General features: G+C 39.9%; 1 protein-coding gene across 3 annotated transcripts in view; it reads right to left on the reverse strand.

The window, feature by feature from the left end:
* The window catches only part of PTPN2 (protein tyrosine phosphatase non-receptor type 2), a 31,469-nt gene extending 11,555 nt beyond the window's left edge, over positions 1-19,914 (reverse strand). For 2 of the 3 annotated variants that reach the window (XM_054814151.1, XM_054814150.1), the window contains exons 1-5: positions 19,701-19,914; positions 16,264-16,354; positions 8,666-8,766; positions 7,963-8,061; positions 6,661-6,798 (exon numbers count right to left, since the gene is read on the reverse strand). In XM_054814151.1, the coding sequence (XP_054670126.1) occupies positions 6,661-6,798; positions 7,963-8,061; positions 8,666-8,766; positions 16,264-16,354; positions 19,701-19,769 (498 nt within the window). In that variant the 5' untranslated portion in view covers positions 19,770-19,914. The remainder of the gene's footprint in view (positions 1-6,660; positions 6,799-7,962; positions 8,062-8,665; positions 8,767-16,263; positions 16,355-19,700) is intronic. The other variant, XM_054814152.1, reaches the window with a different exon arrangement.
* Positions 19,915-23,230: the final 3,316 nt, after the last annotated feature.

Here is a 23,230-nt window from a genome sequence, read left to right on the forward strand (position 1 = left end):
AGAAAAGCTATTTTTCTTTTTCAGCAACAGTAAAATATAGCTATGAAATTCAAATAAATCCTACTACTCATCTCCTGCTCAGTCTGTTTCAACTTCTCAAGCGGGACAACTTATGAAACACCTTTGTAAAACTAAAAATATTCCAGTTGATGGTTACCACAGTAACAAAAAAATACTCCCTCATTTTGTATTTTGCCTTCAACGCCTGATACTGCAAGACTGCCAATACTTTCACAGTGGATATTAACATGATTCAAGTCACTCTCAAATGCACAGTTATCTTCCAGGAATACTTTGTCTTTTGGCTAAGAGCTCAACACGGACAACAGTCTTATCCGTCATATTGGAAAAATGAGTACATGCAAAGATTTCAAAAGGCGGGGAGGGGGCGGGAATCTACCAAGGCCCCAATTGTATTAAGCAATTTCCTCTATTTCTAAGAAAGGAACTCTTCAATACACAAACAAAATTAAGAGGAAAACTGGAGAGATGAGCTAAATGCACATGCCAGGTAAAGCAAAGGTTAAAGTTGTTTCTTGTGAATCAAGATGATCCTTTGAAGTGGTAACTGATTCTCTCCCCCTCAAGATTCTTAAATAGTATTCCAGATGAAAGCCTCCCTTATACCTCAAGAAGTCAAAAATGCCCTTATCTATATAAAGCAAAGGTGATCTGTGTGGGTTGGGTTTTTTTAATCCCATACTGTAACAAGCACTAGCATCCTCTTCCTAAAACAAGAACAGTAGTGCTTCAAGCACATGGCCAGGTGTCACTCTGCTCATACACTAATCTGAAAATAGATATTTCTGAAGGAGAGATTAAGCAGTGCTGTTCCACATCTCATGCAGCTCTAACCCACAGAATTACTTTATTCTTGCTCTCCACACTGTATGAAGGCTTTATCCATCCCACAATTTTCCATCACTTCAGCTCATTTTAAAAATAACTTGTCTCTTCATCTTTCTTCTCAAGTCCCATTTCAGAGCACTAGAACTAGCTGGTCTTCTTTGAGCTTGCAGTTTCTAATCACATAGCCAAATCCCATTTGAGTATTTCAGATCCTCCACATTTTCTCTCTTAGACAGAATGGCTCTTTTAAGTGGTGCTTGGCAGTCAAGCTGTACAGCTGAAATACTGTCTTTGTGTGTAGATTTGTACCACTCTCTCAAAGAGCTCACCCTGTCACTGAGCCATGCACCACAGCTATCACTTAATGTGAAGTGATACAGGACTACAATGAGAAAAGGTTTGGCTTGCTGAAGGTTCACAACTGTTGATGGACAGAAATTCAGTTTTAAAGAACAACTAATTTATTTCAAGTGTTATCAGGAAACTAGATTTTTTTTCTTTAAAGAAAAGCTGGACTTCAAGACTCAGGCAGTAATATAAAATATATTTTATATATGTTATACACAGGAAACACATTTCTACACGGTAACTGAAAACCAGCTTATTCTATGGTAACCACAACATATTTTTCCAAGAGTTATTCCCTAAGACTAGCTACCAAAAAAAAAGTAAGACTCCTTGAATAATCATAGGACAATTTTTAAACAAACAACTTTTCAAGAAAATTAGTCAAATCATTCCAGTGAAGGTTTCACGAGCTACTGGGGTAAGCTTTCAGTAAATAACCAACATAGCTAAAACTGATAAACTCAAAAAGTTACCACCACACCGCACAGTTCTCCACAGACTGCTGGCAACGCTAACAGCATAATCAAAAGATGATCAAACCACAAGCCACACTCCAGGTTACAAGCGGACATCCACACGACGACTTGAGCAGAAAAATAATATAATGCCATTAGACTAACTTTCACAAAACAAGCCCTGTCATAACCTTTTTACAGTGACTATCCAATCACTCAAAACAAAAGGGTACAAAAATCTTAGTACAGCTTTAGGTTGTTCAGTCACCTGAGAGTATGAACATGAATAAAATACTACCAAAATGCTCAAAGGAATTTGATGCCTTCAGTGTCAAGTGAAATGGGTGAAGACAGAAAAATGCCAGTCCATCAAAATTTCACACACTCCTTATAAAAGCCTTCATTTCATAGTTTAAGGGCTACTGATATGGTCTAACATATGAAGGTGTAAAATACACCTACAACCCAATAGTGGTCCTGTATTTAATGATCATGCCTTAAGTGCATTAACAACTCATTTGATCATATAAAAATAAGAAGGGATACTGAAAGGGCAATAATCTAAGCCCTGAAATTCAAAATCTTAACTCAACTTTTACCACAACGTCTTCTATTTCTTCGTTCTAATGCTTGGCAAAATGGTTTTCAAAATGTACATAAAAATGACAATGAGGATAACAGGGCCAAGTAATTATCACAAACATTCTGGTCTTTTTAGTAACTAGGGCATATCCTGTAAGTGAACATGGCAATAGCTATGCCCACTGAATCTGCAAAACAATTTACATTCAAGTGAGTCTGGCTTCTCCTTTCCTGTTAGACATTGATACCTTTCCTAACACCTCAGTCTTACTTCTGTGGTCATGAAGGCCAAAATTAATCCCTGTTGCAGTTTGTCAAAGCGATATGAGGATGTCTGTGCTGGTTTTGGCTGGGGTAGAGATAATTTTCTTCATAGTAGCTAGTACAGGGCTATGTTTTGGGTTGGTGCTGAAAATAGTGTTGATAACACAGGGATGTTTTGGTTATCCCTGAGCAGTGCTGACACAGAGCCAAGGCGTTTGCTGCTTCTCACACCACCCCGCCAGCAAGGAGGCTGGTGGTGCACAAGGAGTTGGCAGGGGACGCAGCCGGGACAGGTGACCCCAACTGACCAAAGGGATTTCCATACCATATGATGTCATGTTCAGTCTGTAACAATGGGGGGGAAGAAGAAGAGATAGGGGGATGTTTGGAGTGATGGCATTTGTCTTCCCAAGTAGCCGTTAAGAGTGATGGAGCCCTGCTTTCCCGGAGATGGCTGCACACCTGCCTGCCCATGGGAAGTGGTGAAGGAATTTCTTGTTTTGCCTTGCTTGCATGCACAGCTTTTGCTTTACCTATTAAACTGTCTTTATCTCAACCCACAAGTTTTCTCACTTTTACTCTTCCGATTCTCTCCCCCATCCCACCAAGGGGGGGGACTGAGCGAACAGCTGCGTGCTGCTTAGTTGCTGACTGGGGTTAAACGATGATAATGTCCCACAAGTTTAAAAGCAAGTGTATGCCATGTTTCAGAAATCCCTTCAAAACAGTATAGGAATTACATACATATACACATTTGTATACAAAGACACCACGAGATCCCAGAACATTGCCTGCCATTAGATTGCTTGCCTCCACAAACAAAACATCTTCTCAGTACATTTAAAATTTTGGACACTGGAAACTAGCAGCAAAGCCAATCTTACCTTCTTGAACTACACTGACACTTTCTAGTTCATCCACAGGATCAGACAGTGAGGGCCACTAAGCAGTCTTGCGTCACCTTAATCTGACAGCAATGGCCACACAGATGCGTGGTGTTGAGAAACCATTTTGCTGATCATTTTTTCCAAATATTTTCTACTTGTAAATGACTCAAGATTTCATTTGGGGTTTATTAATGGACCTTACTCTAAAGTATCATACCACCAGTGTCACACCAAATCTGGTTCACTTCTTCCAGTCCTTTCTCCCCCAGCAAGTCTCTTCTTCGCAAACCTCTCCTTTGACTGCTTTAGTCTTTACTTCTAGAAACCCAGTCTGAGGTAAGTTCATCAAGGTTCCTCCAGCATTTCAATTCCTTTGCACTGCTCCATTCCCTCACCTACTCAGTCCCTAGTTTCCCTCAAGTACTGATGCTCATTTGCCCTCCCATAGCTTCCCTGAATTCCCCAGTACCAACCTAGTGGGGTTTTGCTTATTAGCATTCATTATCTGGAGTGCCACATGAAAAATAACTGAAAACACAAGTTCTCTTTCTCTGAAGACCAATATTCATAGTTGTGACAAGGAAAGCTAAAAGCAGCAATGCAGAATAATATAAAAATATTGTCACAAAACTTAGCAAGCCCATCCAGTTAGATTATTTTACAGATTTAACAAAAGACTCTCATAAACACCTATCACTTCTCCAGTGTATTGGGAGATTCTGCTTCAAATCACAGACATGCAATAGCTTCACACATAAACAATTATGAATCTTTAACATGAGCACAGTATTTTCCTTCTACCCTTATTTTCTAACAGAGGTAAGGGTTTGTGGAAGCCTTCACAGTCCGTCTTTCCTCAAGGAAAGTTCTGAACCTGAGCAATTACAGCAGTAGTAGCGGTCAACTTTCAGAACAGCTGACAATTAACACCAACAAAACAATGGAGGATACACAGTGAACCATGGTGCAAAGGCAGCTTTAAATTTCTATATTCTAAAACGGAGACTGGGTCAGGCAAAAAATAAGGAAACTCCGTAATAATGACCAGCAAGACAAAGCACATTAGAAATATTTTCAAAACTTTTGGAAAGATACCAATAAACACTATCTCCTCTCCAAAGCTTTATTGGACTACACTAGCTGCAACAGCAAAAATAAATGTTTGCCTAGAACAGATGTAAACAAATCAAACTGCCAAGTGCCTTGATCTAACCCTAAAAACCAAACATTGTCCCCCCACAAACCCCACCTGTACTTCTAACTGCTCTTTAACAAAACAAAAACACCACCAACAAAACCAAGCCAATATTCAGAGTTTGTTTCATTGGTAAGAACATCAAACAAACACTTTTCATACATACGTATTTTGCTTATGTACTAGAGATTTGTTGCAGTAACACAACTTTACTTGAGTTCAGAATGATTGTATCAAAAAGACAATTCTAGTTCTCTGTTTTCAAGGAAAAACTAAAATTTCTTAAGCATTCTTGGAATTCAGAGTGTATTTTGTTTGTGAGTCATCTTATATTCCAGGCGTCAAGTGGCTAAATGTCTTACTACTCTGCCTCCACCAAAGTCCCCTCCAGAATAATTTGTATAAACATAGTTAAGCTCACATTTCAAGTTACTGTGAATACTCAGTTCCCACAAGTTTTATGGTAAATTACTAAATTCTTACAGAAGGCTGCACTTAACATTTGCACTGTTATTCTAGAAACTATGTAGTTTTTCTGTTTGAGTAACCAAATATGTTCTACTTTTTGTAACTGGCTTACATAAAAAAAATATTCTTTGGAGTTAATATTCATGGAGCCTTATAGGAGTTCTAGGGCATTAAAATAAAAAATCAATATAGTAAGTTTGCTGTGTGTTTGTGAAACTTATTTACATGACATACAAGAAACTGTGTACAACACTGATGGGCCTGCATTACCAGTCCAAAGCAAACCCAGAAATTGAAGTGCTCAATAGCTCCAACTCCAAAGTCTGCTACAGCATACGTTGTGCTATTCCTCAAGGGATTTCTGCATTTTCTAGCTAATGTTATGTCCAAACAGACATGTAGCACGAGAATAGCATCCTCTGAAAATAGGAAGTTTAAGATTAGGGGCCAGACAATTCCACAAAGAAGCCTTTTCGTTAGTTCGGAAAACTTGCCTCAGCTTTCCACAAAGGAGAGTTATTCTCTCTCAGGTACTACCCTGCAGGCATCACTCCTCTCCTCTTTGCCTTTGCTGTCAATAAACAAACAACTAAACAGAAATTCTTTAGGTCAGTAGGACAGAATTTCATAAAGCTGCTCTTACACTGAACAGACCAAGGAACAACATGCCAAGTTTTATCATGTTGATCTCATGAGGGAGGTTTCGAATTAACAAACATTATCTCAAAGTACCATTAATAGTTACTATAAATACAAATAATTTTGACCAAACGTATCAATGTTTAGTTGTGTAAAACAACATGCAAAGGAACACCTTCAAGCTTTCCTTTCCCAAATCCAGTGACAAGACAACCTTGAATAAAACTTGCCATACCAGCACTTTCAATTAATATAAGGCAAGGTTTATAGGGAGAGAGAATATCTTACAAGACATAGCTGGAACAAACAGACAAGCTCTTCAATCCTGTCTTCAGCTCTGAAACAGAAGCAGCAAATTCCAACCCAAGCTCAGGCCAGGAACAACTTTTTTTGAGCTTAACTTGATTAAATTGTCAAAGTGCTTAATTTTTAAGAGAAAAGGATGGTTGATCCTGTGGAGCAAAAGGGGAGGTAAGCAAGAGGAGATAAAGTTACCTATCTACAGGTGGTAATCATCCCTCCCCCCAAAAACTTAGATAGCTGGATTGAATTATATGGAAAACTAAAGTTCCATTTAAAAAAAAAAAAATTACCCCAGTAATTACTGTGTCTGATTTCTGACATTCAAAAGAAATCAGAATTTTCAAATCCTAGGTTCCTCCTTTTAAGGTATTTCTTACAGCTCCTCTTCAAATCACCACTACCATCAATTATAATTCAGCACGTTAAGGTACTGCCAAATGGAAAATATAAGTATAAAAATGCTGAAGCTGTTATCTCTTTTAATGTATAGATTAATACAGGTCTAACTTGCTCATATGCCACACATACATCTTCAACATTATCAGAAACAAAGTGCACTAAAATTTTCAGTGTAAGAGCTCAATCAAGCCTGTAGTGACAACACATGCTAAATGGTTTTCGTGATATATTTAAGCCCAGGAATATGAGCTATAGACTGAGAAAAGCTTACATTGATATTTTCTAATTGCAGTAGATGTACTGTGTAATAGGATTTGAAGTCTTCAGATACTAGCCTCACACGGAAACCTGTTTCATTGAATGTCATAACTTCCTCTTCTTTTGTCGGCCAGTATTGTGCACACTTCACCTAATGTATTTAAAAAAAAAAAAAAAAAAAGAGAGAGAGAGAGAAAAAAAGTCTGGTTATGTATCCTAGTATTCTGAGCTTTGCATGAGCAGATTCTGAGACCCTGTTATTCAATACAGTAGACTCAAGTACCTGCGCCCAGTTTGAGGAATTCTCAAAGTCCATAATGTTTATAGCCAAGTTACTACAACTGTTTCAATAGTTATTATGCATTGCAGCTTTATCTGTTTAGGCTTTCTTTCATGACCAGGCTAGCATGTTTTGAGATATACCTTAACCCTTCTCCCTCTCCCCTCTCTAGTTCTCTACAGTGAGCAGAGATCTTTACTCAGCTATTTTAACAACATTTCCCCCCTCCATTTCTGCCGTGCACACCTACACATTTACATAACTGATGTAACACATCCAGTTTTCCCAAGGCTTGCTGAATACTGGAAGATTCCAGTGAAACAAAAGAATGAACTAAGCAATGCAAAACTGTCCTTTGTCTTTTATTCCTCTTGCCCTGCACTCAAACTTTCTGTAGGAAAATTTTTGCATAAGAAAATAAGTGACTTTCTAATGAATTAGTCAAATCTTTTTCACTAACAAATCTACTCTGAAGAAAAACTAAGTCTCAAATGACATGCATTTATAACTAAAATCCACAGTGATTTTAGGCACATTAGCAGAAAAACTACATGATAACAGTAGATTCGTGTATCCTGCACGTATACCACCAGCTGTAAAGAATCAAAAATAACTAGACCAGTTTGATAGTTGCTGGGAAGCAGCTTGTCTTCATTGTTACAAACAGTTATGATCGCTATGTAACAAATATACTACTCTGTTGTATTTAGAAGAAATAACCTAAAGATACTGTACGTCAAACCTCTTTTCCCACTTTCCATTCTCTTCTAGAACATCTTACACTGCTTCTACTCCATCTTTTTCTATCTGTACATCCTCCTTTCTCAGGATGTTATTTTCACCTTTCTGGATGTGTGTTTATTAGATGCAGTTTTCACCAAACTGAATTTTGTGTCTTAGCTTCATCACTTTAATGTTATATTAAATACACGTTATGCTCTACACCAGTGAGAAAGTCTGTTAGATCTTTTAACATGCCACTGTATTAAATATGTATGTGGCTTACTTCACAACTTTAGGCTTAATATTACTTACCGATTCTTTTTCAACAATTCTGTTCAGCATGACAACTGCTTTTGTTTGTTGTTGCCATACCATTAGCCAAAAATGACAACATGTATTAGGTAGTGGACCCTGTGTAGTAAAGAAAAAAAAAAATGAGTGGGAGAATGCATAGGCAAAGCAGCGTTTGAATACAGTTAACAGTTCACTCTGCAAATCAGGAAGAAGTCTTCCTCTGAAAAGTTTAAACAAATTATTAAAGGAATGATAGAAATGACAGGCAAGAAAGTAACCACACTGAACAGATCATTCCAGTACTTAGAAGTTTTGTTTAAAAAAACAAAACAAACAACAAAACAGTAAGAACTCAAGGAAGAGATGTTTCAGTTTGGGCATCAATACTATTGTGCTGTTAGAAGAAAAGCTACTGCAAGCATGCTCAGAAGGTACAAGATGAAATAAGGGGTAAAAGTACTGTTGCAACCTATTTCAAAAAGAACTGAAGAGCAAAAACCATTTGAAAAGCTTTATACGCACTCATCTATTCATACTTAAATATTCCCTTTAGCTTTTTCTTAAAATATAAAATGACATGCTCACAACTAGATCAAACAGGCAGTTAGCATGATATAACTCACAGAGACAAGGAACCATCAAAATACAAATGATGACTGTACAAATCCCTCTCCCCCAGATTCTCAAACACTATAACCACCTAATAATTGGTACTGTTTACCTGTGTTAAAATATAGTATCTCTGGGCTTCTTCTATGACCACTAGGCTGGCATTGATATAGTCATTCTCAGCGTTCTGCAGTTTTACACGACTATGATCGTCTAAAATTCAAAGAAAATAAAGAATTAATGATGCATCCATCTTGATGAATACCCTCTAACAGGCAAGTTTAGGTCTGACAAGCAATTAGAAATAAATTCTGCAGTACTAACCAAATGGCAAACTACAACTATACGTGAAACTTATTTCTCATGTAGCTTTGATAACTACCTGTCTCATTCTCCCCTCAGTATTCCATCACAGTAATTTCAGACAGCTATTGATAGAAGCTGCTCAGAAAACTGGAATACTCAGTTTTCTTTAAAAAACAATCATAACAACCCTCCCTCACATGCCAAAAAATGCTCACAGCCATCCCTCAACAATTGCATTTCCTTTATGCACCAGGCAAGCACTCTCTCCTATCACACCAGATCACTCCACTGCATGGTTTCCTTTAAGTTCAGAATCCCAAGACTTTTGGTGAACCAAAGTTTCATAGGCTGAGGTAGAATCATAAAGCTAAACTCACACAGCTAAAAAAAAAAATCAAAACAAACAAACAAATCTACTTGCAAGCTTTGATAAATTTAATTTTCCCTGTGATTTATTGTTTAATACTTTAGAGATTAAAAATACTAAAGCAGGGGCACATGCAAAAACATACCAATTTATAAATCTTCCAAATAAGCAAAACCTAATCTAATTACACAGTTTCAGCCTCTCATGATCACACAGGCAAGATGGAAGATTCTCCTATTTATGTCAGAGGCAAGCAAAGGACTCCGTTTAAAATTCTAACATTAATGAGAAAGATTATCAGACTGTCATACTAAAACACTGCATAATAAAAAGTCACTGTGGCTGTTCCTAGAACAGAGATCCAACTGACTGCAAACCCCTTGAAGCTCAACTGCCTAGACAGACTGTTTATGAGAAGAGTAAATAACAAATAGCAAACCAAAATGAATTTAAGAGACTTCAACACATTTCAGAAAGAGACGGAAGAGATTCCATAAAGAAACTGACATAGCTGAGAGTGAATTACAGTGCAATGCCAGTTTTTAACCTACGTTCACCTGATCCAACCCACAAAACTCATTCAGGGTGTGGACTGATGGCATAGCTGCTGTTAAAATGTCAGCCCACTTTTCCCTCTCCTATCCTCACACCAAAAGGTTAACTTCCTTTTGCCAAACATCTTGGGAAATGCACAAAATTCACGAGTTTTGACATGAGCAACTATCAAGTATCACATTCAGTGCAGCTAAGATACCTGAACTCAGATTAAGCCCCTGTATCACAGTCAGCCTAAACGGCACAAAGCTTATCTAAGAAATCCATGAATATAACCCCAGATAGGCAAAAAGCTGATGGGAATCAAAAAACAGTTACTGAATTAGACTCTTGTTCTATGGACTGCTCAAATGATTTTATAAATACTTTCCATATGCTTGGAAACCTTGGAAAAGTACATTTCTGGGTCTTGATCCGGCAGCTGTCAAAGAGGATCATGCTGGATTCAAAGAAAGAAATCAACACTAAATTAAATCACTCAGGTTTTGTTGTTTTGGTTTGGTTTTTTTTTTGGTTTTTTTTTAAGGACTGAGATTTGGGGTTGTCATCCTACCTTCTTTAGCTGCTAGCTTTTATATGCAGTCACATACAAACGTGCAGAGAACAGAAATATTATTTTTAATACAAAAGTATGAGAAAGTTACTGGTTTAGTCTGTTTTCATTAGCATTCCAGCTGTAAGGCAACACCATCTTGACTTTCAGGAGTCTTAGAACAATTTATGATACATCTCAATGAAGACAAGAGTATTATCAAAGCCAGGACACATTAAAATTAAGACATGTGCATTTAAAAGTAAAATATATCTCCTTGTATTATTTTGTGTGGATAGGAAAGTGTTACTTTTCCCTTTAATGTATCACTTTATCTGAAATGTTTCTACTGGAGAGAAACCAAGACCTTTGTAAATATTACATGTCATTTGCCAACAGGAAAAACTTAAGATCTTGTTATAGTAAATCACACATACCGGTACTAGTGTTCTCGGAAAGATGACGTAAGCAAGCACTGTTAACAGTTTAATCACCCAGCAGCAGCTGCTGTACTGCTGCCAGTAGAGGATAACTGCCAAGGCCCTAACGAGGTTTCCTACTGTAATCTTTACACACATTTCCAGGTTTATTTTTTCCTTCTTGTAAGTTATGCTTTGTAAACATGACAGACAAAATTCTGAAAGTTTTTTGAAAAGCCCCTTCAACAACTAATTCTATGCACAGACAGCCTCCCTCCTCCTCCTCAACTAAAACAGAGGCAATCCTACAAATATGCTGGCATACACTCCACAGGACAAAGAAAGCCACTAGAATATATTGATTTCCCTTCTTTCAAGGGAAGAGATTCCTAAAGGACATAATGACCTAGAAACCTCATTCGAGCCCTGGCTTGCTCTTCTGAATTAAATGAAGTAAGCCAACTTTTGACAGTGAGTTAACTGTAACATATTTCCCATATGTAAATTATTTCCAGTTACAAAGTACTTTAGATTTATATGAATGATAAACCTATCTGAAATCTTATCTTAAAGATTTATCTTAAATGTTGCCATGCCCACAACAGCTAAAATATAGTACTCATTTTCTGAAGTGCTAATTCCCCTATTTCAACAAACTATGCAGCCCGAAAAGGAAGTGGAAACCTGAAAAATGCTTCTCGTTCTGGCTCCTACATGAAGAAAACTACTGTCAGAGCCACCCCGCCTGAGATAAGCAAACTCTTATTACCTACTTCAAGTGAAACCCTGTCCCACTGATACCACTGACAACACTCCCCATGTCTCAAATAAGGCCAAGACTTGACTGCACATCAATTTGCCCACTCCCTGCTAAAAAGAAAATTACATACCCGGTTAAAACAGATACAAAATGTTTGGCCTTTTACATCATACAGTTCTTGCAGTTGGTTAATGAGAGGTTTTTATTAGAAAACAACTGTGTTTCTAGACATGAAACCACTGTATAATTTAAAAATTATCTTTTATCCAAGAGATGTCTCTGGCTCCACAAATATAGAGCTATTAACAACAAAGGAGGGCAAAATGCTACTTAGTGGATTAAAAAAAAGTCATAAATATAGCATGTAGCAATAAGGCATCCCAATTACCCAGTATGACCTTTTCCCACCTACCAGCAAATTCCCTTCATTTCATTCATCTAAATCTAGTCTATCTGAGCTGCTAAATTATTCAAATTACAATACTCTGTCACTAGACTTACAGTCTCAAGTTTCAGAGGTAACCTAAGGCAAAGGAAAGGCAAAGTTACTTTTCCCTATCCTGTCGCCGGTTGTACACAATGAATGCCATCCTATCAATCATGGCCTAGCTCATAACTGAAATGTATTCACACTGAAATATATGCATAACTACTGCACAGGTTCCTTACACTGTTAAGCAGGACTGTGAAAAAAAACTTCAGATAAAGTTTAGATCAGTATGTACTATAAAATTTCCCCCAATCCCAAAGAGTCTCCAAAAGCAGTTTATTTATACCATGTTTCTGGTAACAAGACGTTTTAGAGAATCATTAGATAACGTCATAAAAATCATCCATGTCAGCTTCTAATATGGACAACAAAAAGTGCAGCAAGTTTATTTTGGACAGATCTTCTCCCGGTTCTCAGCACGTACACTTGAAATACGGGACAGAAAGGGAACATTTTTGCAATGATAACTAATCAGTACTATGTGCAAAACCATCCACATCAGCTCCAACTCTGTTCCCTGTAAAGCACAATACTCTTCGCATTCCTCTCTCCCTGGTATATACTCTATGACAACCATAAGCCAATAGTTGAAAGGTCCAACACAGAGTCTGCTAATGGTCACAGGAAGAAAACAAGAGAAATCACTACTTCAAGACCCTCCAACAGCAAAAGGATATCAGGCAAAAATGTTCAGGTGACCTAAGAAATTGGGCTACACACATTAAAAGGAAGGCTAAAGATAAACCTGTGTAAACCCCCATCTACCCTCCAAAAGCAAAAGAAAAAAAAAATCCTGCCAATTTTGCCGAGGGGATTTCCTTCTTGCTTCTAAATCTGGGAACACAGTAAGCAGATCTCTTAAGGTGTTTACAGTCAATCTGAGACCCTAGACTCCTCTGATATCACTAAGGATAAGATTTAAAAGGAAAGTAGTAACAGAAATCTTAGAGTTTCATTGAAGTTATCAATAAAGAATAATAACCTCGCAAGTTATTTTCCTCTTAACAATGTTTTCTGAGAAATGGTTTCATCTGTCAGGAAATGACTGGCTGTCAAACCAAACCTATTTCAGATTAACTTCCTGTTTCAATACTACTACATAGCCAAAATATTCCTCTCCCTATTCTAGACTAATACCAAACTGCTACACAGCTATTTTTTTTGGCTAGGCAGTAACTCTTGATGGCTTTTACCCAACCAAACTTATACACACCATACCTCTTTAGCCAACAAAACTGGACACTAAGAAAAATATTTATGAAACTGGAGATAATGTGAAACTCAGCTGTAATGGGCAAAGATGATTAGCCTTTCCCAGCTAACACTTTTACCTAGAAATGTACGTAATGAACACAAATTGGTTTCAGTGTGTCCCCTGCATATTACGGTTGAAGTGGGGCAAACCAACCCAAAGCATTTTTTCCTGCAGCTGTCATTGACATCTTTTCCATAAGACAGAATAATCTTTGCATTTCCTCTTGCAGACATACCACCTCAGATTTTAGACTAGCTTGGCTGCTATCTAGATCAACAAATCGTTTTCTTACTGCTATGGAGAAATAAAACATTTTCATCAAATTACGTCTTATGTCTTCCAATATGTTTAAGTAGCTAGATCTTAAGAGTTTAACTGCTAGTTCTGAAGGCCTTTATCAGAGAACATCAGTATTATCACCCATTTTTCATTTAAACACAGTTAAAGAGCAGTGAAATTTGCAAAGTGAAGGACCAAGATGTTAAGATTGTGTAAGACTGAGTCATCTGGCATTTCTGCAATGCCAGTTCCTTGCATGCATGCGCCATGATTAGATGTGTTCACCACAGTGACCAAACCACACAGCTATTACCCCAGCGGCTTTGAAATTTAGCTACTGCTATCTTGGAATGTTATTTATCATATATTCCCTTCCAGGTCTCTTTCTCCTCCCAACTCTCATCATCGTTACAGAAACAATTATGAGTCATATTTGAAAACACATAGATGTAAAATTCAACAGCAATTAGTTCAAACAGTGTTTTGTTCTGTTCTCCTCATACAGCCTTGCTTCTAGTGCCCAGTTCTGCAGGCTATCTTGGTGGCCCAATGCAAACCACCTTTCTTTCATAAATGCTAAAAACTGAGACATGCTTCATCACCTTAGTTCAGTCATCATGTTATAATTCACGTCAACTAGCATGTAATGACTCTAAGCCCTTCCTGAGCCCAACTACTACTTCAAGACTAGATTTTATCTAACTGTCTCTCTTGACTCTTGCACACGGTCCAGGGGCTAATACAATCACATAATTCATCTCCTCCTGGCTAGATGAGCATTTCAGAAACAAGTTTTGCTGTGGCCAGGGCAGAGGTGTTTGGTACTCTTCACTATTGTAAAAGGCATGCCATGATGAAGGAAAATTTTGAGCTCCAAAAAACTACAAGAGATGAATAACAAGTCCTACCTCTAAGATATTATTGCAGGCATTATTAGATGCTACTTAAATAGCAGAATGTCTTTTTATTTATTTTAGAAACACTCTTTTTAAAAAGAAAGAAAACACACAAATGTGTTAAAGGTAAGCTGCCATTCTCTTTGCAGTAGTGCCTAAGAAATTAAATCCATGGATGGGAGAAATGATAAATGCATGAATACAACTTCTGCCACAGTTGCATGGGATATTGGACCCATGAATAGAACTTGGGTCTCATGGGTTCAAATCCAATTTCCTGCCTTCCTCATCCCAATTTAGATATGAACTAGAAAGTGAATAAAACATGATCTACTTTACCACAGGTAAGATGTTAATGCTGCACTGTAACAGGACGGCAGACCTGGGACACGTAAGTCCCTCTGAATAGATCAACAAAAGTCCAGCAGAGGCCTTTCTCCCCTTGCTGAGCACACAGCGGAATTTAGTACACCTTGACTAGCTTTAGGCATCTTCTTCAGAGCTGTACATTTCTGAAATAGCCCATACTAGGGAATGCCATGCAGATACAGCAAAGAGGCTGTGTGCTGAACTCAAGTTCAGCTTGATCAGAGTGCAGTATTGAGATTTAGCACTAAGCCAGACTGGATCCATCTGGTGAGAATACACTGTGCAAGTTAGCATTCTGGCAGCAGTCTAATGAACGCTGCATCTGACCAGCATGACTCAACCTGAGACCCCTTCCGTGTAATTTTGAGAAGTGCTATGCACATGCTGTTACCACAACTTTCAACTGGAAATAAGGAGTTCAGCACTTCTCCAAATCTTACAATAGGTATTCAGATTAGATTCTCAAACAAAAAGCCCCAATACACCAGCAACACTCCAAAAATTCTAGATCCAGTAACAAGGTGGCTTTTACGAGCCTTTGGTGCTCTGGGGAACATTGTACTGAAGTACACAAACATTTAACCTGTTTCAACTTCACTATTTTGTAGAAAAATGAAGGCTGTACTAAATTTTTTCCCAGTCCTTTTGAAAGGGATTTATGATAGCTTTCTCCAGCTATAACTATATATTAGTAATCTTTTGCTCACATGTCTTTTTACAGCAATTTTGGATTACAGTTTCTAAAATAAATGCTGTTAGAAAAAAACCACAACACTTCAGTAGCAAAGAAGCTGGTAAAAAATAAAAATAAAAAAAATAAAGCTGTCTTCACCTGAGATGTAAGATCATTATGTCACAAAGACCATTTTATGGCAGTTAGTAAAATACAAAGCACTCCACACCATATCTACTTGCGTTAAGAGTATTAAAGAACAACTTCATGCATACATTCTTCCGAACAGACAAAAATAAAAAAATCTCAAGTATTTTTTAGAGCAACAGTAGAAATCAAGTGGCATTTATCCACACAATCTTATAAGTCTGCAGAATCACTTCGCCCAAAAGGAAACTGTTTGTCTTAGTCAAGGCTTATTAACTTAATTTCTGTGCTGAGATGTTGACTTTTTTAATGACAGATAAAGCAGTATTAAACAAGTAATTTCCTTATGAGAAAAATATTTTTAAAATATTACTTTGCAGCTCACAAACATTTACCTATATACTAATAACTATAATTTGCAATCATCTCTCGTTCACCATTCAGCACAATGAGTTTAACTCGCCAACTTTTCTCCCTTCTGTTCTACACTTTTGTGTCTGCGTTACGAAAACCCACATTCATCATAGGATACATGGCTACAGAAATAAACAAAATACATAACCTACAATGACCGTGATTTATTAGCTACAGTATTTAAAAGTAAACTGGGTAAGCAAAAAGTCTAGAAAGGTTACTGCAATAATTACAAAAAAGATACTCACACGGACTAACATCTCTGTATCTGTTTCGATTTCTGTTTTCTGGGTATTTTGCAACTTTATGAGGGTAGTCACTGGATTTATGTCGAATTTCCTTTAAAAGACAAAAAAAAATGCAACTTACTTATAGCCAGTAAGCTAATTAGGGTTAGTGTTCTACACATCCTATTATAAGACTCTCAAGCTTACTCATCATTCATTAATCAAGGTTGTTAATAATTAACATTTTTAAATGAACTTTTACTATACCTAGAGTTATTTTCACTCAGAAAATGTGTCTCATTCTTGGCCAAGCTGTTGCCATTTAGATCTTCCCACGCTTGGCTAACACCACTAAACTTACATAAGCACAATTTGGTAAGTAACTGATGTAGCAGGAACAAAGGGGGAGGAAACAGGTATTTATTATGCTTACAGTTTACCTCAGACTTGCATGTTATCTCCCACAGTAATAAGAGACTCAGATAGATAGAACTAACAGCAGTATACTGCTAGCTCCTTTACACCAACTAGCAGCATAAGTCCCCAAGAAGCCACAAGATTATTCTTGGTGGTTTGATGGTTCAACCCATACAGCTGTAGTAGTTAAACATGATCCAATATGAAGGAACAATTCTAGACTCACAAATATCAATGTGAAATCACAGCCTGCTTCTCCCCAGGCATTAACACAAACCTTTCAATAGTCTGCATTTGGAAGATACTCAAACATACTCATTTATACACTATTTTAAGGAGCATACTGTTCACATACTCTGAATGCGCAGGTTTGGGGTTTTTTTGCCTCTGAGTGTATCTTTTCCACAACTTCACTAAGACATACAGATTTACCTTATGCAGACAACTGAAAACACAGCTGAAGTGCTATTAACGAGCAGCCTCCAATGAACTGAACTACCCCTTTATCTCTGTATTGATGCCATCTCAGCAGACATGTTGTACGATACAGAATTAACAGTATTTTGAGTTCTCCTTTTGTTTTTAGATGATGTTGCTACATGTGATCATTATGACCCAAAGAGCATTTAAACTTATCTTTACAACTAAGCATTCTTTGGTCTTCTCTATGTTTTCACTATCTTCTTTGTCTTCTCAAACTTCCCAAATAGTCTATACATTCCCAGACAATGAACACAGCCAACAAGGACTTCAGTGGAAATCTAAGATGCACAGAAAGCTCTATTTTTTTAGCATCTGGTGTGCGACATTACTTAAGTGCAGCGTCAACCTGTAAAGAACCTAAACCACAATGTGAAGCAGTAACTGTCAAGCACCAATGCTCTACATATTTGTATAAAAATCTCTTGCACTATCAGACAATCAGGGTTTTTTTTATTTTGATACAGCACACTGGAACGTGCCTTCTTCTCTAGTTTATATGGCTTACAAGCTTTGGGAGCAACCACGTGCACATTGAATACATCCATCTGGCAGGCATTCCTAAACAAGTTCCCAAGAAATGTAAATTCTGTATTACTCCATAACAGAATGCAACATATTTTTGCTTTTTAAAAGCACTGGCATCCTCTGTGCACAGAAACAGATCTGTAATTTGCCAAGAAACATTAAAACATCTAGAAACACTGCTACAGTGATGGACAGAGGAGGGGAGGGGCTTGCTAAAAAGATTAAACCTAAGGAAGTTTAATGACTGGTTCTAAAAATCAGTTTTCCCACATATGATCCAGACACCACAAACTGGAGAAACAAACCAGGTGCCAGATGTAATGTAAGGCATATTACACAAGAAAAACTTGCATTAAAAAAAAAAAAGAAAAATGAGAATTATTTATTCAGTCATTAATTCAGATAGGATAGGAGCTCCAGGAGTCAACATAAATATTCCAAGCTTCACAGGATTTTACCACAAGTCTTGGCAAATTCATGTAACTGAAGGGCAAATATACAAAACTGGTCTCAGCAAGAATAATAACAAAAAAACCCCCTTAATACTCAATTTTTTTTTCTTCAGAGAAACTTACACTTCTCAGGGCAAGTATGTTATATAACCGTATCATAAGAAAATACCTCCCTGAACAAAAACTCTGTAAAAACTAGTCAGCAATTAGAGTATTTTCTACAAGTTTGTGCTACAAAAAACATAATTTGCTATTTTCTCTTTATGGTTTTAAGCAGATCTGTATTCTCTGGTTTTAATATAAAACAAATGTGTTAAGCGTCCTGAAAAAATCCTGACTTTGCAAAATCTACAAAATCAGGGAAAGAGAAAATTCTAATATAAAAAGCCTTATTAAAAATATTTATAAGCATAGCTGTAGTAAAACTAGGAAATCCGTATAAAAAGTTTAGCAGAGCTTAATATACAATTTTCTATTCAGTTTACTTCTCTGTGTACAACTAAATAAAAAGACTAGGGAAAGCTAACTTGTTCAGTCTGGATATACCAGATGTAATGTGTACATTCTTTTCTACCTCATGTAAGATACTGATTGCAGAATTCTTCCTTTAGACTTTTGTCTCATTAACTAAGCACAGTTTATTTCTGCTATTCCCTGTTAAATTCAAACCTCAGTTCTGTAATACATTATCTCTAGACGTGTATTTGAAATACACATAAATCAAATACACTGCTAGTTTAACAGAGAAAAAGCACAACTTAAAGTTAGTAATGAGAATTTCCAGTTTGGGTTGTTTTTCCTCATTTGTGAAAGCACACTGTAAAATACATTCTGTCTCAAATAACTGCCCTAGTATTACAAGCTTATACATAAGGTCTATTTTATGGAACCGACCCAAAGACTACTGTCGTTGTTTCCAGAGAAAAAGGGCAAGCAAGCGGCATATTTTCTGAGAGATAACCGTGCAGGCCTCCTGCGGACGCCACGCAGGTGAAGGCGGCGGTAACGGGCGGGTGACGAGGGTGAGCGAGTGCCTGAGGAACCGCTGCGCAGCGGTTTCAGTGGCAGAGCCGCGAACCCAGGGCCGACGGCAAGCCTTGGCCGGATCGATCTTATCGGGCATAACTTTCCACTCTGCCTGGAAACCGTGGGGAAAACATGCTCGCCCGGTTCAGATCGGGTCGCTCGGTTAAGCGTCTAAAGCAGCCACTGCCCTCCGCGCCCCGCCGCCAGCACCCGGCTGAGGGGCCCCGGCCACCGGCGAGCCGGCGCAGGCGCAGTGCGCCGCCAGCGCCCCCGCCGCTGGACGGCGCGCAGGCGCACCAGCAAAGCACACCGTAGAGCGCCTGCGCACTACCACCTCCCCCGCAGGGAGCAGCGGCAGCCGCCTGCCGGGAGCATGCGCAGCGCCCGTCCGCAGTTTCGCTGCGTGCACCTGAAAACGAGCCGTGGCCCAGCGACTTCCGCTCCCCGCTGAGGCGGCACATACCGGCAACGCGCGCTACCGGCTCGCGGCGCTCTCCCCGTCCTCCCCTCCTGCCTTCTGGCTGGGGCAGGACCGGAGAGACCCCCTTCGCTTACCAGATAACGCGCCTGCCAGTCGTTAGTGGCATCGATCTCCTGGAACTCCTGCTCGATGGTGGCGGACATGGCGGTGGCGGCCAGAGCGCGAGCCTGTCCGGAGGCCGGCAAGCTCCCGACCCCTCGCGCGCTGCCCACCACACGGGAGCAGCGAGCTCGCACATACGCTCGCAACGGGTCCCGCTGCCGCCGGCGCCAGGCGCATGCGCGGTGCTCGCCTCCGCCCACTGAGGGCTGTCGAGACCACGCCCTCAGGGAGGAGGGAAGCACCTGGGGCAAAGTTACGGGGCGGTGGGAGCGAGGAAGAGGAGGGCTGGAGGGGGGGAACCGCCCTCAGGTGGCCCGGGAGCTCGGACATGCCGCTCCCCCCGCCTGCGCCCCGCCTTCAGCTGCTTGTTTTAAAAAGCAGAAGTACGAAAATACGAACGTGCCAGACAAACAAATCACGGCAAGGCTTGCTAGCTCAAAAGCAGAAATGTGGAGAGGCGGGACGTCAGCCGCCCTCTGCGATTGCTACAAGGAGAAAGCCCCTTAGGAAATAGCTTCGCAAATGCCTAGCAAAACTAAAGGTCACGCGGAGCAAGGGCTGCGTTGCTCAAGCTGCAGGGGAATCTGCTGTGCAGCTCAGCCTAATAGAGAAGTGCCTGTAGCCCTTCACACCTCAGCACAGATTGCTGATCAACGTACGGCGATTTAAAGATGCGCCGTGTTAATTAGTACCGCAAACGGGAAGACATTAAAGCGTCGGGCTCCCTCCTCACATCCCAGCCGCTTCCTCTCCGTCGAGACCCTGTCTCGGACGTAACTCTGGGCCCCCCCTCCCCCTGCAGCGAGCTCTCTCCCACCCCCAACACGCCCCCTCGCGAAGTGAGAGGTTTCACGGGGAACATTTTGATCTGCCCTCTCCCACCCACAAGGACCTCCGTCCCACGCCAGTTCCCCCGCCGCTCCCCTCACACACACACCCCCGCTGTGCCCGCCCCCTGGCGGTTAGCCCCGCCCCCTCTGCCGCCCCCTGGCGGTTGGCCCCGCCCATCCGTGCCGCCCCTGGCCGGGGCGCCCGCGTTTTGTGGTGCGGTGGCCGGTTCCCACCGGGACCCCTCAGCGTGCCCGGTCTTGTACACTGCAGGGGCTGAGCGTGGCGTCTACAGCCTCTGTGATAACCAACTGTGCGGTCCTGTGCGTGGCCGTGCTGGCACGATGCTTCCCTGTTCACCATCCCTGCTGTGGTGCAGGGCTGGGCCTTGGGTGATTTCTAAGAAAGATTTCATGTGTGTGACGTGAGGAGGAAAAGTCAGCAGAGCAAGGTGCTCGCACCATTAGCGTGCTGATGCAATTACATTAATTACATGCAATTACAGCTGCTGACGAGGTAGCAGGCCAGCCACTGTTGAAGCAGTACAGTAAAGGCCACAGTAGCACGGGTAGCCAGGGACGATGCCTGACAAGAGCGTTGCTCATGTCACACCAAAAGGCTGCAAGTTACATGCTGGAGAAATGTGGCCTCAGCGCTGGGTGAGCTGAGTTCACGCTTCCACCCGCTGTGGTGTTTTACAGCTAGAAAACACGGGGACCAGGATCGCTCTGCATGACGTGAGAGATGTATGTGTGGTTACATAGGTAAGGCAAATATTTTTGGAACACACTTCTGGTTTTGGCATCCAAATACCTGCCATCAGCTGCTGCATTTCCTTCCTGTCTGTGGGCTGCAGTGCAGTACGGTGCTCCAAATGCACCCAGGTCCTATAACGAAAACTGGTATCTTGTACGCTGGGGGTTTGCATGATGCACCTCTGAAGCATAGCTGATGGGACAGCATACAGCAGTACGTTCATAGCACATCTTCCCAGGTAGCTCAAGGAAATGTTGTGCAAGATTTTCTTGAAATGTGGGTTCAAACTTTGAAATCGATGCAAGGAGTAGTTTTTCTGGGTATTTTTGCCTGCAAGACTGAGGGATGGGCCATGTCTGTAGTTCTGCAGGTGTTCTCTAGTTAGTCAATGTGCTACATGTGATCAGCTGTGAACTAAGTAAATTAAGACAACATCTGTGAATTATGCTTCTAATTTAGGAGTGCAGAGAAGAGTCTAAGTGCCCATCTCAAGATAATGATTCTTTTTAATTTAAAGTAGGTTTCTCTGAGTTCATGTTTCAATAAGCAAAGTGTTCTTAACCTGAGAAAACTGATCTTGCACAAGCTGGGTGTAAGAAAGTAAATGTATGCATAGAAACTATCTGCCAAATAACAAATTTGAATAAAGAAATTAAAATATACAACTTCCTCACTGATTTTAGTCTTCAGTAGGCTTTTATCTGGATCTGAACTTGCTGACTGACCTGTATTTGTAGCGTTTGTTATTACAGCCTTTTTTATCCCTTGCTGGAGCTACCTGTAGGTTACAGACATCATGATACCCATGAAGCCATCCAACAAGGATCACAGCTAAAGGAGGCTGTCCATAGAACAGAGTGATGCTGTCCAATGACATGTTACTTTCTCTTTATTCTAGTGCAAAGGCCAGGGAAGACTTGGAGGTCGCTGCCTGTGGAGTGTGAGAAGATGTTGTGCTTGAGTTCAAGGACAGCTCTATCAGCTAAGGAGCACCCTGTATCAGCTGAGCAGGCCTTTGAGACACTGGTGTTTTGAGAAGGACACAGGAGAAGTGGTAGTTTTGCTATATAAACACAGGAACATGTATTCTGCTCTTCTAATTAGCAACTGTCATGCATATGAGAAGCTTGTGCTTATCGTTGCTTGTGATATTTAGGGATGTAGTTCATACTGGGAAAGCAATGTAATTGTGTTACTAGGAGAGGGAGTTTTATGGTAGCAGCTATGTTTAGAATCTGTAACACAAATCACTGCCTAGAGACAGCTCATGGAAAACTAAAAGAAGTGTTTATTAATTGTGATTTACAGCCAGTTTGGAAGAGCAATAACTGGTAAACCAGGGGGTTCTGGAGAAATTGCCATTGTTTGCTTTTTGGTTGTTATTTTTTACTGCAAGTATGCTGAAAATGTTGTACGAGTTCTCTGGGTTTTGGGAATTGAGCCCAGGATAGGCCCTGGACTACAGTTATAATGGTGTATGGAGGAGAACTGTATACACGACATAAACCAAGTACACTCGTTAGAAAACTTTATTTATTCTATTGTCAACAGTGTATTCCAGTTCTGTATTAGCTGTGCAGCCAAACCCTCACGAACTACTACAGAAACTCTTAAACCCTTGAGATAGCATGAGACATACAAAGCAGGATAATGGAGTTGCTGGGATGTGTGGTATATTGTTAGTGTTCTGTCAGTATAAACACAAACAAGTAGTTATTGCAATGTTTTCTTATTAAAATGTGTGATAATTTGAGAAGTCCCTCGCTGTGCTGACAAAACAGCCACCCCAGAGGACCTGGTATCCACAGCAGTTCTGATCTCAAAATTGGTTTTGCTGCCCTTGCTCATCTGAATGAAAAAGACCAATCAAGTTAACTTTAAATGGTGTTTGTCCAGTGACCTTGGCTGAACAATTAAC

The sequence above is a fragment of the Grus americana genome, chromosome 2 (genome assembly GCF_028858705.1).
Source record: "Grus americana isolate bGruAme1 chromosome 2, bGruAme1.mat, whole genome shotgun sequence".
Classification (NCBI taxonomy): Eukaryota; Metazoa; Chordata; class Aves; order Gruiformes; family Gruidae; genus Grus; species Grus americana.